This window comes from Amphiprion ocellaris, chromosome 2 (genome assembly GCF_022539595.1).
Source record: "Amphiprion ocellaris isolate individual 3 ecotype Okinawa chromosome 2, ASM2253959v1, whole genome shotgun sequence".
NCBI lineage: Eukaryota > Metazoa > Chordata > Actinopteri > Pomacentridae > Amphiprion > Amphiprion ocellaris.
Genome location: NC_072767.1, coordinates 39,433,832 through 39,453,582, shown reverse-complemented (window position 1 = coordinate 39,453,582; position 19,751 = coordinate 39,433,832). Strand labels below are relative to the sequence as shown.

General features: G+C 40.1%; 1 protein-coding gene across 8 annotated transcripts in view; it reads right to left on the bottom strand.

Moving 5' to 3' along the window:
- unc13a (unc-13 homolog A (C. elegans)) overlaps nt 1-19,751 on the bottom strand; it is a 63,279-nt gene that overhangs the window by 34,009 nt on the left and 9,519 nt on the right. For 5 of the 8 annotated variants that reach the window (XM_055013951.1, XM_055013955.1, XM_055013961.1 and 2 more), the window contains exons 6-21: nt 19,390-19,460; nt 18,783-18,837; nt 18,062-18,091; nt 16,255-16,450; nt 14,510-14,629; nt 12,208-13,020; nt 11,582-11,675; nt 10,214-10,260; nt 9,951-10,029; nt 6,666-6,740; nt 6,349-6,568; nt 4,205-4,432; nt 3,796-3,937; nt 3,253-3,422; nt 2,967-3,082; nt 934-1,097 (exon numbers count right to left, since the gene is read on the bottom strand). In XM_055013951.1, the coding sequence (XP_054869926.1) occupies nt 934-1,097; nt 2,967-3,082; nt 3,253-3,422; nt 3,796-3,937; nt 4,205-4,432; nt 6,349-6,568; nt 6,666-6,740; nt 9,951-10,029; nt 10,214-10,260; nt 11,582-11,675; nt 12,208-13,020; nt 14,510-14,629; nt 16,255-16,450; nt 18,062-18,091; nt 18,783-18,837; nt 19,390-19,460 (2,620 nt within the window). The remainder of the gene's footprint in view (nt 1-933; nt 1,098-2,966; nt 3,083-3,252; nt 3,423-3,795; nt 3,938-4,204; nt 4,433-6,348; nt 6,569-6,665; nt 6,741-9,950; nt 10,030-10,213; nt 10,261-11,581; nt 11,676-12,207; nt 13,021-14,509; nt 14,630-16,254; nt 16,451-18,061; nt 18,092-18,782; nt 18,838-19,389; nt 19,461-19,751) is intronic. The other 3 variants (XM_055013968.1, XM_055013966.1, XM_055013970.1) reach the window with 1 other exon arrangement.

The window sequence follows — 19,751 nt, the reverse complement described above, 5'->3', positions numbered from 1 at the left end:
CTAATGCATGAAAACAACCAGCAGTGCACTTAAACACACCAGTGGGCTGAATTACGAGGCTAGATTAGTGGGTTAGTGAGTTTTCAGTGTCATGAAGGTGGGTCTCTTGGATAGAACACCATGGTAACTTGTGCTATGGAGCTAACCTGGTCTGTAAGAAGCGTCTCCCTTTAACCAAATCATTTCCTGATAATGTTTATGAGTGACACAGATTCTCAGCTGAGGGCATATGTTACATCTGCAAACCTGTTGTCTTGTATGTTATTAAAACCACTGAATGAAGCCGTGCAGTTACAGTATCACACACTGCGTGCATCGTGTTACGATGGGAACCCAATATGTATTCAGTTGATGATGCAGACATCACATAAATATGGTTTTATGTTTGGTCCTGATGTGCTGTCAAGTCCGTTTACACTGCTGGCACTGTAGCTGATACGACACAGATCAGAAAACCGGACAGTTTATTGCTATTTATTACAGGGAATATTCAATCAGTAACATTAATTTTACTTTGAAAAAAATAGCAGCTGCATTGATCTGCAAAATAATATATTAATGCACAATTTTTATACCAGCGTTCCTGTCTTGCATCATTTGCAGTAGCAGCACTTTTTACAGTCATAAAGGTTTATATTCCTTGTAGCTCAACATTAAAACACTCTGTTAACTAAAGTAGGTGGGACACCATCGTTTCATGTTGTGCAGAAAAAGAGTCACATGATGCATTAAAGGCACTCTCTAATGTGAACGTGCAGAAAGGTAGAGTTAGCACAAAAAGCTGATAGATACCGTCGTACCCTTTATCTCTGACTCAGGGTTCAGTTTGTGTCGAGCTGACTTAAATGAAGAAAGCCTGACTATGCTAAACTTGCTTCATAGTACAGTCCTAACGTGAAAACTCTGGGATCAGGGTTTCAGATCAGAACATACGTCATGGCCTGGTAGATGGACTCCACTCCGTAACGCATTGCAAACTCGTCCACAATCTCCTGGGGCGTCTCCTCAAAGTAGACCTTCCACGCATCATCCCCTTTGGCATCAGGGATCTTCACCACACCGTTGTTCTGGATATCTGTCACGTAATGGAAGAGGTTCTACAGGAAAAAGGAAACACACAAACGTGAGACAGGAGAACACAAATACAGAATAAAAGCCAAGAAATTCAAATGATTGCTCAGTTGTAAAAACAGTTTGAGTACATTTAATTGTACAACCCTCTCAAGCTGTTGTGTCTGTCAGCTGTGCTGCATAAAGAGCCATAAAACTACACTACAAGGGCAACACAAGGTGCAGTCTTGGCCATAAAGCATTGCACCACTGTAAAACACCCTGAGTGCATTTATGGGCACTTATGGGCTGCAATAACAGAAGTCGTTTATCAGATAAGGTCCAGCTAATATGGTCTGTTGAGTAATGGGCCAAGTAATGACTCCATACAGAGTTGTGATTGGTCCAGAATCAATCAGCCGAGTTGTAGAAATGTGTCTGATGTCTTTGCTACTGGAAGTGGCCTTTATCTTTGTACAGCAAAGCAAACGTCACGGGGTATTAACTTAAGTTTAACTTGGACTGGATGGATTATGGAAGTAAACATCAGTCAGGTAAATTAACCAGTTTAGCATGGCTCATTAGAGCAGCTTAGCACAGAGATGCACACATAAATAGAAGGAGCAAAGTACTATGGAAGAGCTATAAACCTTAAGTAGAAGTATTAGTTATCAGTCAACAATAAAGATACATCATTTGCCATTGTAGCCATTGCAGTGTGCAGGGTAGCTGTCCACATTTACAACAGACCATACAGGCTTGAGCTGCATATTGTTGTGCATTTTGTTGTGTATATTTTTGTGCATATTGTCGTGCAGACAGGCAACAAGGAGACGGATGAACACTGAGTGTAGTCTGGGTCTTGAAGTTACAGCACTATGCTGTGAATATTTTAATGTTTACATGCTTTTAAGCAACTACTAAACAACGTAAATTATTTTAGGCCACTTTTATCACAAGAAAAAAACAAATTATTACACATTTAACCCTCTGAACCCAAAAACTCACAGGCAGGTTTAAAAGACATGCTTTGTTTGAAAAATCTTCATCACCATTTTTCAGAGCCAGAAACTATAACACTCGAGAGAATCATGGAACATTCAACTTGGAAAACAAATCTAACCTTAAAATTGTGATATTTTGTCAACTTCACTTTAATCTACAGTTGGATTTCAAAAAAATACAAAAATGAAACCTCTGTTCTAACCATATTCAGTGCTCTTTGCTGCAACTGTGAAGCCACATTTAACCCCTTGATCCCCAAAACCTGATTTGAAAAGAATGCTATGCGTAGAAAATCAATGAAATACACCATTTGTCAAAGTCTGAAACTGTAGAAACAGAAATATCATTGCATTTCCACCTTTTTGACAATCTTTGAACTACTTCGTCGAAGAAAAAACAAAAACAAAAACTCTGTGCTTTGTGCCGCAACAAGCAATTAGTGACTGAGCTATCAGCAACAAACATAATAAGAACATTCTGAGAGTTTTTGGCTGAGCTGGGCTGAACTGCAGGCTGTGTTTACACAGAGCAGAGAGGAGACAAGCATAAAAAAATGTAATAAATGAAAGTGTAGTAGTTTTCCAGTGTTGGTAACTTTTGAGGACAGTTGGAAAAATATTGTACACATTGATTCCAGAAAAAAATTCAATTTATTCCTCTTCATTTTTTATGCTGAGTGAAATTTGTTTAATAATTGAACATGTTTGCATGTATGCTCTTATTCTGCAAGCCTTACAGGTGAATGCAGCAAAGAACAATTATGAAAGACGTACAACTGGAGTAAAGGTACAGCTCAAGACAACCTTCTCTCAGCACATCAGTACCTCAAAACTGTATTCAAGTACAGAACATGAGAAATATCCTGCCTCTTTTAAGATACGCAGACATTTACAGAGAAGAACTGAGCTTACTTCATGCAGACAGGTGTACTGAACGTGATACGGGGCGACCGTCTCCTCTCCTTTGATCTCCACATTAATGTGCATGCGGATCGCCCCAGACACTGCCGATTTGTCCGTACGCTTGTCTGTGGAGAGCAGAAAAACACACACAGTCACGGAGCTTTGCCGCCAGAAGAATTTTAATCAGAAGTTAAGTCTGTCGGACAACTGCATGATGAGATGAACTGAGCAGGGCAGAGGGGAGCCATGGGATCATTACTGTAAAAGCACAGAGGGCTGTAAAAATTCGACTGACCCAGATTGTACCAAACGTCCATCTCTCCGCTCAGAGTGCGGACTTCGATGATAGTTTGACCGAGGAAGTCGTCCGACTCTCGCTTGAACTTCTGCTTCACACGAGATTTAATGTCATCGTCTTCGTCCCAAACTCGCACCTTGATGCGATCTGAGGAGTTGTGACATTCGCTGCAAAGACAGAAGCAGAAAATGAGACACAGATACCGAATACAGTAGTTGGACAAGAAGAGCAGATGGATTACGATTATGACTCAGTAGGTATCAGCTGCTCTGAGAGTAAATAAAACTCACTGGCCTTAAGCACATCTATTCTTTTTGTGAACTCTAAGCCTATGTGAAACTACCACTGAAATGTGTAGACGACTTCAAGAAAATTTATTACAAACATAGATCACATATTTTTCCCCAAAAATAAGGATTAACTTGATTTAAACTAGAAACTTGAAACGGAGTAAACTAGGGTTAAAACGGGGTAAACTAGGGTTAAAACAGGGATGATCTAACGTTATACCATATTTTTCCCATAAAATATGTCACTCACAAGTTGAAAGTCTCTTCCCAGACTGGGTTGAGGTTGCCGTAGATGGTCTTGGTCCTCTTTTTTGTCTTCCCCACCTGGACGGTGACGTACGGATCACTGGAACCGGTTTTATCTTTGGCTTGTAGACCCTGTGCACACAACACTAGGAAGAAGAAAAAAAGAAAAGCCAAGCTGGTCAGCTAGTGTGTGTGTGTGCTTGGATGCAAACAGATGCCTCTTAATCATCTGACCTTCTGCTCTACTGCCCCATAAACGCCACCTGCGTTCCCTGCACACAAACGGCAGCTTGTCTCTTTTTATAGACACAAACACCTGACACCTGCCGTCTCTTCGGACTTTGACACTGACCATGTTGGCCAGCTCGCTTCACAGAGCTACTGTACCGAGCCGAACGTGACTCGGATCTCACCTGTGATGCTGATCTTGGCCGACCACTTTGAGGTGCCGTCCAGCACGCTCTGCTTGATCTGCTTCATGTGGGTGACGTGGGTGGCCTTGACGACGGTGAACACTTCCTGGATGAGTTCGAAGATCTCGGGTTTGTTCCTCTCGCGGATCTTCATACGGTCCTTGAGAACCATGATGATGTTCTGGGTTCTGTCCTCGGCACCATGTTTGGAGCTCTTCTCGGCCGCTCCTGGTTAGCAAGAAGAAAAGTGAAGATGTGTTTGACAGACGTGGGTGTACAGTTGTAGAGTTTCAAGTCATTAAAGTCATGCAATTTTCATGGAGGATAAATTTCTGCAATTTATAAGACCATCTGAAACTAAGATTATATTTTAAATTATAAAGAGGAGGACTGTGTAGGTGACAGAAAGACCTGGACATATTTCATGAATTGGAAGCAGATATATTTTGCAGAGCTATAAAAGGCTGACTAAAAGAGAAATGGAAACCAGAGAGAGGGATGACAACAACAAAAGACAAATGGCTTTTAATATCCTCTCAAGAAAACAAGGAAAATATCAAAGTGGGAGTGAGAGGAGAAGGAGGAGGACAGCGACTCAGTGCTTGGCAGTGACAAATAGATGTAAGAGGAAATAAATGGACTCGATAGTTTTCTCTTATTAATAATAAAATAGAACTGACACAGTGAGAAGTGAAAAACATAAAGTCAGCAAAAGGATGTTTTATGCTGCATTTTTTCTGTCGCTGAACATTAGTCCAATCTAAAATATGAGATTTAACCTTAACTATATTTCAGAATCTCCTTGGTTTTGTTAAAGACAGCTTTATTCAAATTTACCCCTCTGAACCCTAAAACCTGCAGGTAGATTTAAAAGACATTGTAGGTTCATAAAATTTGCATAATAACACCATTCATCAGTATCAGAAGCTGTAAAAACAGAAAGAATCATTGGATTTTAAAGTTACTTAGAGTACTTCTGTGTGACGTGGTTCCACCAGAAAATGTATCCCAATCTAAGTTTCAAACTGTGAAATGTTATCATTTTATTCTACGTCTCATTTTAAAATACGCTAAAAAATAACCGTCTGCATTTACTAGATTCCGTAAAAAAACAAAAAAATGTGTACTTTTTGCTGCAACTGTGAAGCCACTAGTAACTCAGCTGTAAACAGCACTCACATGATAAAAATGAATAAAACTTTAAATGTCAGTAGTTTTAAAGTGCATTAGTTTTCCAGTATTGGTAACATTTCTGGAAAAATATTGTACATGCTGATTCCATTGTTTTCCAATTTTTCTAAAATAAATAAAGAAGTGAAAATTTCTCTTTTTCTATGATTCATGGCATTCCAACTTTGTCATACTGCACAAAACTCCTTTTTTGAGTTCTCTCTACCTCTAGCCATAGTTGTGTTGTTTCTATAGAGGTGTAGGTCTTATTGCAGTGAAAAAGGAGCCTCTGGTGAGTAAAAATGTGACAGAAGCCAAACATAGAAAAACTGCTTGGGGTTCAGAGAGGTAAAGGAATGGTTAGAAATTAGTATTTGTTTCTTTGCTGAGACTTAGACCAGAAGATGCATTTCACACGCATTTCTGTCTGGTAAATAAGGAGCTAAATCCAGCAACCAGACAAAAAACATTAGCAAACCGGAGACCAGACTCCAAAATAAACTAATCAGCACCTTTAATTAACATCTGGGAAATTTGTTAAAAAAAAAAGCAAAGTATAAAAAGTCTAAGTCATGCTAAGTGATCCTCTGTTTCCTTTGCATCTTGTGCTGTTTGCTCCTACTCCATCTTTACCATTAAGACATGAGAGTTATCTCAATGTTCTCATATAAATCTCAGCAAAAACACAAATGAATCAAGTTCCTGAAAATGCTTTTAAACAACACAGAAATAACTATAAAAAAAAGTTTGGGCAAGATAGGGTTTATGGTTTTAATTCACCCTGGACTTCAGAGATGTAAGAGATGTATCTGAATACAGAATGCAACGGTTGTTTATGGGCACACGCATGAACATACTGATAAACATATTCCATAGCTGCTAAAGTTACATGACACTCTCATGTTTTTAATTCACTCTTGCATAAACGCTTTAGGGTCTAAAATGGAGTAAAGTTTCCGACACATTGCTCTTACTTTGCAGACAATCGGCATTGAGTAGATCTTGGCACTTCTCGTGGCATTTGACTCCGCACTCGGTGCAGCGCATCCCCTGGCGAGCGATTCCCCACAGCAGCCCCTCGCACTCGTAGCAGTAGGTGGGCGTGGTGGCCGTCCACACCTCGAAGTTGTGGGGGGTGGTGCAGGAGATGGGATAGATGAGGGCCTGGAGGGTCTTCTTATAGACGTGACTCTTCTACAAGGGCACAGGAGAGATTAGTGCAAAATGAGCAGAGCGTGTGCCAGGATGACTTGTCTGTGTTTTATGTGAAATAGTGTAAATTGGGACTGACCAGTTCTTCGTTGTGCAGGGTGCTGGACGTCAGCGCTGAGGTGATGCCTGCCTTCCTGGAGTTCTGAACCAAGGACTGAGCGACAGTAGAGGAGGGGTCAGTTTCTCTCAGCTCCCACATTTAATATCTTTTTATATCAAGACCAATCTCAGTGCAGCCTATGAGGCACTTTCTATTATCACCATCTGTCTGGCACTGTTTGTCTGAATAGTTATAACAAGCTAGAAGTGACAGCTGCAGAATTTAAAGTGATTCCTTTTGGTATAAGTGATGAAAATTAGTGCACACTCTCAATCTACTGTAAGTGTTTCTAAAAGCAAATAGTGTTACTCACCATAGCCTGTGCAGAGAAGTAAAGATGGGGGGAAAAGTGGAGAGATTTCATATTAGAAAAAGGCAGCACAACCGTGGCTAAAAGCAGAGAGAACTTAGAAATGTCTTTCTAAATTATTTACATTTTGAATTTGTTTCTATACTGCTCTGTGCAAATTTTGTGTATTTTTACTACGCCAAGGAATGTGGTGTAGATATGTGACGATCAGCGTATGTTTGTCCATCTGTGAATCCGTCTGTCTGTGTACCACATTACTCAAAAATTTGGATTTGGATGAAATTTTCAGGGAAGGTCAGAAATGACACAAGGACCAAGTGATTAGATTTTGGCAGTGATGCGGCTTATAGTCTGGAACCATGGATTTGTGAAGGATTTACATATCATTGCCAGATAGCGGCATGGCGTCACTGTAACTATGACAACAAGTGAGCGCTACGTCATCTGCCTGCTGACGATCACATGATTGTGATCCTACTATAAATCGACCAGGACTTATTCGTTGGAAATGATACAAGGAACAATTGATTCAACTCTGGGGGTGTTTCTGAGTCCCATCAATTCCCGCCGCCTGCTACATATTTAGGTCACATGATTCTGTATCCATACATAACGTACACATGCAGAACACACCTCTGTGCTCAGCGTAAGGTCATTTTTTCTGAAAGATTTCATCCGTCGGAAATGATACAAAGACTGAGCAGCCTTGGCGGAGTACTGCGCTCTCTGAGTGCTTTTCTTGTTTATAATGTGACAGTTGGTTGCAGCTCAGATACTAATAACTTCACAGTTGCAGCAAAAAGCACAGAATTATTTGTCTTTTTACAGAATACAGTTAATGTCATCGGTTTATTTTTTCTTTTTACATTTTCTTTTTTAATGTGACATAACAAAATATCACAATTTTAAGCTTATGGATGAATTGAAAATCCAATGACTTTCTCTGTTTTTACCATTTCTTATTCGCAAGTCTTGGTGATTTCTATGAGGTGACTTTCCATATAAATGTTAAAAATGAGTAATAAATGTTAATCTACAGCCAAATGTGGAGACTTGAACTTGTCCCTGCTGCAACTAAACCCGATAATTTGATGTCTGAATGAGTCAATACTTACTGTTCATTCAGCCATCGCACCAGCCTGTTTAATCAATCACCTGAGACACTGACAAGTCGTGACTGTGTCTTCTTGAATGAAAGACAGAGACCATGAGGGGGGAAAAAGCAAAGGTGCACCTGCCTGTGTCTGCCTGTCGGTGCATAGTGGGTGTTATGTATTAATTAATGACGACAGTCATTCAAGCTAATTGCTTCTGCATGCAACCGCTTGGACTGGGTGAGTGTAGGAAAATGGCACACTAAGCTTAGCCTGGAAGTTAATACATAATGTTCTGTAAGCTCCTACAGCACAATGCACTTTTGCATTTTATTTGACATTTTGGAAAATATGCTTTTGTTGGAACCACTCACATGCAGCTAATACAGGGCTGCAGCCAGTTAGCTTTGGTTAGCAGAGTTGCTTTAAACAGGGAAAAAAACAGCTGGCCTGGTTCTGTCCAAAAGTATTAAAATGTGCCCACCAGCACATTTTATCTAAAGCTTACAAACTAGTGTGTAATAGTTCATTTGTTTAATCTGTGCAAAATCCAAAGTGTAAAAAGGCAAGTGCAGGCGAGCGGTCTTCCCCGGCTCCTAGTCGTTATGCAAAACTGGTTTATTGAATAAACAGATATAAGAGCAGCATCAATCTTCCAACTCTTGTGAAGACATCAAATGAGAATAATGTATAGATATTATACAAGTAAGCAAAAAAGCATACCATACTTTAAAAAAATGTTGCATGATTTTGTGGTTGCACTGACAGCATTGCTGCTTAGTTTTTATTGTACACCGTGAAATGACCGTAAAGGAATTGTATTGTATTTTATTGTTTTCTCCTCTATTTCTTAGAATGACTAAACACCAAAGCATGCAGGCAGTTCGAAAGACATGTTATGTTCATAAATTCGACAAAATTGTACCATTTTTCATAGCTAGAAACTCTAAAAACAGAAAGAATCACTTAGCGTTTAGGTGCCTGATAGTCCTTGAACTACTTCTCTGTGACATGTGGTATCTTGTCTATGTGTCGCATTTAAAAATTCACAAAAAATGTACCATCTGCATTAACCAGATTCTGTAAAAGACAAAAAATCCCAAGCTCTTTGCTGCAACCATGAATCCATGAGTACCTTGGCTGTGACCAACAGTCACGTTTAAAAAATTCAAGGACTTTTCATCTGAACTGTTTACACAGAGCAGAGAGGAGAAACAAAATAAAAATCTATGCAGTTTTGAGTATTCCAAGGAAAATTAATTATTCAGTTAAAGTTTGTCCTTTTGAAAAAATTACAGAACTAGGCTGTGTGTTTCTGCTCATATTATGAACTTATGACATATAACATATGAGCCTCTTGTCATTTTAATTAGGGTAGGAAAGTGACAATGCAGTCCTTATTGAGCAGCAGTACAAGATGCACAAAGACGATGACTTCACATGTGAGTCACAGATCTCTACAGAGGACTTAAGTTTTCCACAGTAATCTGGATTGCTAATGAGGCAGTGTCAGGAAGGCATAAGGATGATGGCAGGGTGGAGGAACAAAAGGTCTGTTATATGACGGCAACCAGCAGACGTCAGCGTCAGTCAGAGGAAACCTCTGGCCTCACCAGTGGCATCTCAGCCTCTCAGCTCACCCTGTCAGGCTTTAAGAGCAGGGAAATGTATTGTCTATTAGCAGAGAGGATGAACTGCAGTTGGCTAAAAGACGTAGAGGAAGAGGAAGAAAGAAAAGGACAGGCAGAAACAAGAAAACCGGAGATGGGAGTGCTGTCTGCTGAGCTGAGCGATAGATGGACAGGGGAGATGTGAGACACTCAGTCAGGGAAATATAAAGAGATTAGAGCAGAAACTCACCAGATCTCTGACCAGAGGCATCGCTTTCCTCTTCCTGAGATCTGGCATACTGTCAATGCTGTACAGAGCACCACCCATCCTGGAGACAAAGCACACACATAATCTCAGCTGTATTTTCAGCTACATTTGCTAACTAGAATCCGGACACAACAGATCAATTACCTAATAGATGTATTCAGACATTAAGGCCACAGGCTTGCCTCTTAGTTGGTAAGTTATAGATTTTCAATAACCGTACTGGTGTCAGCATCATGGTTACTTACCCTGCTGATAAAAGCAGAGAGGCAATGCCAACGCTTTCTCCTCGGGCCTATGGAAAAAGAAAAAGATGAGGTCTAAACAGCAGGTAGAGGCAGGAAAAATGGGATAATACTGTATTCCACAATAATACTTAGTGCTTTTATTTGACCTTCATGTTGGTAGCTACAACCTCTAGAGATACTGTATGCTGCTGTTTAGCAAAAAGCTCTATTTTATGGTGAAGTTCATTGTTAGTCGTTCACCACAATGTTGCCTGAATTTACAATAAATACAGTAAAAACGATGATACACTAGAAAATACAGAAAAAATAGGTGATTAGGGGAGCGGTAAAGCTGAGTTGTGTCTTTCGTGGTGAGTCCGGTGCTTATTTGAGTAACAGCTGCAACAATTAATCAATTAGTTATCATCTATTAATTGGATCACAAAGTATTTGATAATTGATGATTCAGTCTGAGCAATTTTTTAAGAAAAAAGTTCTAATTCTCTGATTTCAGCTACTCAAATTTGAGTATTTTCTGGTTCATTTCACTTCTCCGTGATATTAAACTAAACATATTTGGGTTCTAATCAAAATTTGACAACTGAAGACATAATTTTCAAAAAAAATTTTGATCATTTTCCATCATATTATAGACTGAACTAATCCAACATCTGAGAAATGAATTGCCAATTAAATAAATTGTTAGTTGCAGCAGTAGTTTGACAATCATAGTCAAAGAAGATTACAGCCAGATGGATATCCATGTAATTATTCTTCTAATTCTATCTGCTCTATTACTGAAAGACATGCTCTTTGTCTGCTTGCCTCCTCAAAGAATGACACACAGCACTGATACCAACGTCACATTGATGCACAGAAATAGTCTTGATTGATATAAATGTCAGCCTTTGGAAATGACACTTAACAGGCTTGCAGCAGCCTCCTATGTGCGTCTTTGGTCTCCATTAAAAAGTACGAGCCACACAGGATATATACAATAAAGACGAGACTGATTAACACACCAGTGGCCGCACCCACCTGAGAGTCTGCTCCAGCCATGGATAATCAGAATGGACTACATGCAAATCGCTACGAGGATGGCAAACAACTGAAAAGAAAATAATGAAATGGCAAAACAATACAACACGAGGGGTAAAAAGAATAAACACATGACAATATAGTACAATAAAATATTGGGGAAAATGGTGGAGCAGTCAACAAAAGCTGGAAAAAGTAAGAGAAGGACATGCAGGGACTGATGCAAGAAGTCGAAAAGTCATAATTTAAAGCAGAGCATCAGTAGAGAAAATATACTTTATCACCCAATAAAGCCAAATGCATTAATGCACCACAAAGATACACTGAAACACACTCATGCTCATGCGGTACCTCTTGCAGCTGCAGTCGTACTCTGCTGAAAAGTCGAAGCCAATTGGCCTTGGCTCTGGCAGGACCAGGTTCCATGATTTCCCTCTTTGGGAAGCTGAAATATATTTCAAGAAGTTATTTATATCTATACTGTCATGTATTTTAGTAGCAAATGCACTGTAGTTATTGTCCAATATGGCAGTTTAGAGCAAGTTAACCAATTTCTGCAAGCTAAAATGATAAAATATAATGGTAAGCATGGTTTATCTGCAAATTATGAGCAGATTATGTTAGCATACTGGTGTTAGCATGTAGCTCAAAGCACTACTCTGTCTCACAAAGATGCTTGTAAAGCCTTTATAGGCCATTTTATTAGAGTGGCAGTGGTTTATATGGATTTTTTTCTCCCTCCCTGCTGTTTCCCAGTATTTGCTATGCCTCTTTTCAAGAACTGATGGCTTGGCTTCCATTAGTTGCCATCCATGGAGGTATAAATACACAGTAAACATGGTTACTGTTAATGTGTCTGATGGTGTACTTAAGCCACACCAAAAAACAACTCTCTGGTGAATTAAACTGAAGGGTTGACAGTGTTGGGACGTTTATATTTGTTTTTATCTTTTACAAAGCGTCTAAACAATGTTCACCTTGGAACAGGAGGCTCCTCTGGTTTCTCTTCAGGAACCGGGGGAGCGCTCTCTGCTGCTGGAGGCTGCTCGAAGGGTTGAAGTTCCTCCAGCGGCACCTCAGATTTGGGCTCAGGCTCCGATGGCTTGATTTCTGGAGCTGGAACGTGCGATGTGGTTGTAGGTGTGGGGGCGGATGTAGTCGTGACGGACAGATCTTGCTGTGCGGGTGTAAACGGAGCTCTGGTGGACTCTGCGGTGAAAGGGGGCAATGTGTTGTCCTGGGAGATTGGAGGTAGACCAGGAGCTGAGCTGGGCGGCTGATCCTGTCCGACCCGCTGCTGATGCAACGACGCCTGCTTCTCCAGCGGCGGCCTGCTGGAGGTCAGGCTGTCAGAGGGCGGCATCAGTGTGGGTGCAGTGCTTGTGGGTGTCGGCGTATAGGGAAGCTCCTGGTCTTCACTGAGCGTGCCATCTACTGGGTACATGTCTTCATCTTCCTCATATGGCATCTCCTCTTCATCCTCGTAGTTGTATGCGCCTTCTTCTGCGTACATGTCGCCCTCCTCTTCGTCATACAGCGCCCCCTCTTCCCCTCCGTCTTTGAGGTAGCCTCCCTCATCGCTGTAGACGCCCTGCTGGTCCTCACCGTCCCACCCTGGGGAGTCTTCTTTGCCGTAGCTGACGGAGGAGTGGCAGGAGTGGTAAGAGTCGTTTTCATCGTAGAATTCGGAACCTCGCAAGCTTTCACCATCCTCAGGAACAAACTCCTCACTGAGCTGAGAGCTGCCTCGACTCAATTCGCCCGACGAGGCATAACGACTGTCCGTGGGACTAAAGCGAGGGGGAGACAAAGACACGTGTTAGACAAACACACCCACACAGGTTTGAAATCAATCTACAGGGGTCCCCACGCTTTCACGATACGGAGTTTGGGTGTCACAGAGACATTTAAGGAGCTTGTGTTGGGGCCAAGGAGGGAGGCAGCTAATAGGAAAAGAGGAGTGACTTTAAACAACCAGTGCAAGTGCTTTATGCTAGTGATGCATCTATTCAACTGCAAGGGGAATCAGCTTATTACTAATGGGAAAGGTTACTATGGATACTAGATCACACCATAGAAAAGCACAGCTGACTGCGAAAACATAAGGACACATTTTTCCTAAACCAAGGATATAAATATGCACGTTCAAATGAAAAGAACCTGCAGAGGTTGAGGGCAATTTATTAGCCTGGCAGAACAAAAACTGTCTTTTCTGTACATAAATATATGAATAATATTTGTTCACAATGATGAATGAGGCTATTAGACACCGAGACAAACCATGAGTCAGAGAGAGGTTTGAGACACGTAGAAAAAACAATTTCTTAAGCACACTCGGACACACACTCACACTTTATTGTATCGTCACTATTGATTACGGTCATTTTAGTTTAATAATGCACGGTGCAGGAGCAGTAAAGGACTGTATTATGGCTGTGAGCCAAAGGGAAAACACAAGTATGGATGAATGGATAGATAAACACTCAGTCCAAACAGCTCATTTTTTTCTCACCAAACTCACAATCTCTCTTTCATCCAACACAAAGACTAACACAGACAGTGACAAATGCTTGCATAATGCTTGACTCTAAATACATGTCTGCTGCCCTTTTTCACAAAGAATGAAAAAAAATGATGAAATGAAAATGAAATCAACATAATCTGTCTTGGACCTCTCTGCTAGAGCCCCACTATTTGGCAGCCAACCTCCTGCTCTCTCACAAGTGGAAATTAAATGTGTATAATTACCAAGTATGGGACACCCAGAATAAGACAGGGCTCTTCTTAAAGTCTCACATACAAGGGTGAAGCTGTAATAACAAGCTGTCATGACAACAGATGCACACACGGACACACACATGGACTCACACAGGCGTTTCCACAAACTCCAACCAACAATTAACCTCTCTGTCTCTGACTGTTAACGAAGCAGCCCTCACATCCTGTCAATCAGTCACCCACGCACATAAACAGAACACTGCACAGAACTTGTGACAACTGAGGACATGAGAATGATACATTATTTGCGATACTCATTTGTGATTCTCCAGCAGGAACACAGTTAAGATAAGATGCAGGACCGGTAGTTGCCGATAGAAGGAGGAAAATACAGAATATACATATACAGAGATAGGATAAGAGCGCATGCATGCAAGCACAGCGAGCGAGGAGGACGGGACAAGTCCACCACTGACGTCACAGCGAGACGGAGTCACAGGCCGGAGCAGGAGGAAGAAGAGGAAGAGGAGGAGAAGTTGGAGAGGAGGTACAGAGACCCACCTATCGGACAGTGAGTGCCTACTGTCTAGAGAATACTGACGACTGGTGCGGCGGCTCGAGCCTGAGCCTGAGTCGATATCACTGCGCCCGTTGGTGGCCGAGTCTAAACTATCATAGCGTCTGGTAGGAGGAGCAGGGAGGGAGGTGGGGAGGAGGGGAGAGGTGGGAGAGGAGCATCAGATGAGCTCAGTGCAAATCCTTCATAGAAAGTCCTAACCAAACTGAGCCTCTGCACTGCCTGGATTCAGGATTTAGGTCCACAATTCTGCCTTGAAACAACAGCTAGGTGGCCCTGTGAATATTACAGTGCTTTTGTCTTGCTGCTATCATTCCTCCTGATCCTGCTGAACATCAAGAGTCGTTTTTGTGTAATGCACAGTCCTTCCTCCAAAGGTAATCTGAAGGTAAGTCAGTTCAAGTGGGTACATTTCAGTCATTTTAGTGCAAAATTCTCTTTTTTTGTGTCCCTCTGCAACTCAACATAGAAATAACATCCGAGGCAACAGGAAATTTTATACTGTAATTTTAGAAAACAATAACCTGACTAGTCTAACAGATTACTGAAAATTAGGGATGTTCCAAGCCTGTGGCTGATCACATGAATTTCAAAGCAATGGGTAGCAGCACATACCAATGCCCAATACTTTGTTTACATCTGTTTTAATAAAAAGACGTGAATAAAAAGTTACAAGAGCAGCCATCAGAATTCCTGTGCAATGTAAGATCACTATCTAACTTAAAGCCTTAATAAATTACCACTTGTTTGCTGGCCTGACTTCCGTAAACCTAACTGAAGTCTCTGTCATGGCGCTCCTTTCCTAACTTAACTCTGATAATGTTCTCTATTTGCCTCCTCAGGTTGGTACAGTGTTAAACATTGACACAAAAGTCAACAATACTTGATTGCGGCTGAAAATTTACTTCAGAAGAATATCAACTCAGTAAAGAATGCTGGTTGTATCCTGTTTTCTCTATAGACAATATCAATTGGAAGAATGATAACGGCAAGCAAAACCTATTCGAAATATGAACCCATCCCTCACATTTCTGCACAAAGACCTCTCATTGGCGTTGACCACTTGAAGATTTATTTTACCCATTTATCAAAAGAAAAGGTCAATCTTTCAGTTTCAAGCTTTTCTGGGAAATGCATGACTTCTGACCTTCTGCCGCCTTTATAGACATGTCTAAAATGTTCCGTGATGCACAGAAAAGCATTTCTTTTTCTGCACAAGTATCAAGCGTAGAAGAAATCACATTGGGTTTCTGATGCTCACGCATTCAACATGCACACAAAGATGCACACACATTCACACAGAAAAGATAATCACAAAGGCCCGCTTCATATATGACCTGTATACAAGAACTGTGTGCCCCAGCGTTGCTTGTATACACTGAGGCCGGTGTTATTCTCTAGAGGAGGAGAGCACAGTGGGACATGTTACCATGTGCAGCACAGTGAAACAAAACAAGGGACTCACTTCTCTCAGGGCATTATGTACCTAGATGGGTTTATTGAACAAGAAATATTGTGTATAAGGTGGGGAGTGTGATGTTACATTTATAGTATTTAAAAGTGTTGTTAATTGTTTTTTTTTCTCTTCCTATTTCACCAAAACAAAGCCTTTCTCTCTGCTGCATCTACATTTCAACAAGGTGCACATAAGTATTTAGACTCCAGAAAAAGAAACTACTTTTCTTCAGTGTCAGGTAGAGCTAAGCGGTGACTGTAGCACACTTGTTACCTCATGGCTCTGTGATCGTAGTCCAGCTCATGCATGTCGTCGCTGTAGGAGTGTCTGTAGTGCTGGTGCCTCATGGGATACTGGTGCATGGAAGCGTTGGGCTGGGAGGTGGTGTAGTAGGGAGGCGGGATGCTGTTACTGGTCTCACTGCGGTAGTCGCTGTCCCTGTCATCCACGGCGCTGTCTGGGTCTTCATCTGTTGGGGTAAAACCAGGAAGCAACATAAAAGTTGAAAAAGTTTGGATTTAGGACAATTTTTAATACACTAAGCAGAGTGAGAAGGATTGAAGAAATGCTATTTTCAACTAACTGTGTTGTGTGTCTTGTCTTTTTGATAGAATATTAACATATGGATCAAGGTAGATTATTTTTTAAAACAGAGAATTACAGTTCATATAACATTTCTTCAGACCTCTGTAATGTCTGCAGGTATTCATTACAAGCTATATAGTATAACTGCCAAACGAGCTCTGTAAGGTACACTGTTAAAAACCTAAACTGCAAAAAACAACAGTAAATTACCAGCAATTTTCTGCCGATTGTCAAAATATTGTAAAATAAAGTGAAAATAATCCAAAATAATAATTAAAAAATAATAATGAAAATAGATTTTTTGTTGCAATTTTACATGAGATTATGTGTATTTGTTTGGCTTTGAAATAGTTTTTAATTGGCTTTTATTTTTTATGTATTTGAAGTTTAATAAAGGATTTACATTAAATTACAGAAACAATGATATGTCCTTTTCTGTCAAGTGTCACAAATTGTCTAATTTTAGAAATATATTTACAGCATTAAAATTGAACTTGTTTGTTAATGAAAATAACATTTGAGTGAATGTATGATAAATTTGAAAATATCATTTTATGCAAAAAAATAATTGAGACAGTAGACATGTAAATTCACAGTTTATTTTTGTAATTGTAATATCTTCCTGTTTTTTAAAAATACAGAACAAATCCTTAATATAGATTACGTAAAACTACAGTTTTTATGTTTTTTTTTTTTTATAAACAGTTTTATTCTATGAATTTTTCCTTTTTATCCACATTCAAATACAGTTTAAGTTCACAGAAAACTCAGTTCTGAAAAGTCAGTCAGAGTAAAGATTTGGATGTGTAGACTTGGAGGAATTGAGACTTTTGAAAACTTTAACTCAGGCACCCGCTTTCACTCCCTAGTTGGGTCTTATCAGCGACTACATGTCCTCCCCTGATTCATTGCACCGCTACAGTGTGGCTGTACAACTAAGTAACAAATCCTCTGCTACCGAAAACATTTTCAGGCATGTTAGTGCAGAGATTATTTCTGAAACTTCTAAAACACTAATCTGAATGAAGATTGCTTAAGAAGACTGTTTTAAACTGAACATGTGTGGAGCCTGAGAATTGTTCCACCAAACTTTCTATCAACATTTTTTTTTTAAACTGTCTTGGCTAAACAAAATGTTGAGGGACTTTTAGTAAGAAAATATAACTGTAAGACAGAATTACATTTTGGAAAATAAAGAGTTAATATCTCTAGAAATTATGGAAATAACTAATATATATTCTGTCTGATATGCATGTAGCTTTATTTCAATTAAGTTTAACTGTTTGACTTTAAAATTAATCACGAAAATATGAGCTGGATGGATATGAGCTGAAATGAAGTTCAGAGAGGCTGTATGGGGAAGAAATGCATTTTCTTGGCAGCTAATTGTCTCTGAGGAAAAACTACACAAGGAGATCATTACATTAAGTGAGACATGGACAATAAATACAGAATTACTCCAAGTCATTAACAGGAGCGCACGAGAGAAACTTACTTTGCTGATCTCCCCACAGACTCCAATTACCTGCAAAGATATAAAGGATGGAAAAACCCAAATTAGATTTGGGCCGCAAATTAAACACACCAGCAGTCCACAAAGCCAGGTAAACAAGCATGTAGAGATTTGTAGCCGTGAGAAATAATGAATTTAAAATGTAAATATGTGTGTAGAGAACTTAGAAGTGAGTGTGTATGCACATGCATGTGGTTGTTAGAGAAGCTGCAGCTGGCCTTGATGCAGTTAACTAGGAGCAGAACATTTGGACATGCTGTTACCATCTTTGCACAAACACAGGCCTCACGGTGACAGCCAAAACCTCTTTCTGTGAATTTATACTACGCACACTTACCCACCTGCTCCCTGTGTCATCACCATCATCAGACAGACAGACAGACAGACAGAGGAGTGTGTGTCTGACACACAGCGTATGTCAGCTCACATTCATCACACATCTATCACCTATAAGTCATTCTAGCGTTCAGGCAGGCAGGCAGGCATCTGTGATTAATGACATCAGCTTCCCTCCCTTTACTCCCTCCATCAGTCCTTTGCTTCATCCATTAGCCTCATTTCTACCTCCCATCTAGCCCCGTTCTCAATGAGTGAAGGCGGCAAAAGCAAAGGGAGCAGGGAGAGGAAAAACAGGAGGCATGAAGCAAAGCAGCAGGAGAGAACTCAGGAGGAGGTGGGCATAGAAGAGGCAGGTGATGCTCACAGCACTGTGTGGATGGAGCATGGAGTGGTCGCTCCTGTTCCTCTTGATAGCCGTACTGAGGCAAAAAAACAAAACAGCGACAACAAACATGTAAGAAAATAAGATCCAACTTACTGAGGAAAATTGCATATACAACTTTGTCAATGTACTGTTCAATATTTCATTGTATTTTTTAGCTGCCATGTTTCATTATCATGTGACACATTACTTATTACTTCAGTATCATTGCTGGCATTACCTTTTACTGTTCCTTTCTGACCTTATTTCAGCTTACTGATTTTACTTCAGCAATGTATTGTACTCATATCGTATTGCTTTCCTTCTTTTTAGGCACTGCATCTCTTATGCTATGTCACTTTGTTTTTTCTGAGCAATATCTGGCACAAGAATTTCCTTTGGGATTAACAAAGTATTACGTTTTCTTCACATAACTCAGCTTAACTTAACTCAACTTAACTTAATTAGAAAGAAAATGAAGAAAAAAATGTGGTAAAAAAAGCAAGTAGGTAATAACATAAAAAGTATATATAGTTTAAGAATGACTTAGTATTTAAGGAAATACAGATGACACACAGTGAGGAGAATGTGCAACAAAGGGAGTTCTTACATCTTGATCTCTCATTGCATTAAGTTGTTCAAGTTTCTTTGCCCAGTATCTGGCCTCTTCTTCTGGAATGTCTGCAGGATAACAGAAATGTGTTACTCCATTCAGTACGGCAAATTGTGAACATTAAACATCTCTATGTATAGTTTTTTTTTAGCACAGCCATGTAGCAATTAAAATTATTTCCATAAATGTAACGGGCAACACCACTAGATTTAAAAAATACTGGTAGCAGTCAAAGTCATAGTTTAGACAGAAGCTATTATGGAGCTTTTGATCATGAAACACAAGTTTTCTTTAGCAGATAGAGTTTGCATAGCGGTCATGAAATTGCAAATGTTGGCTGACTTCTTACTTACAATCAA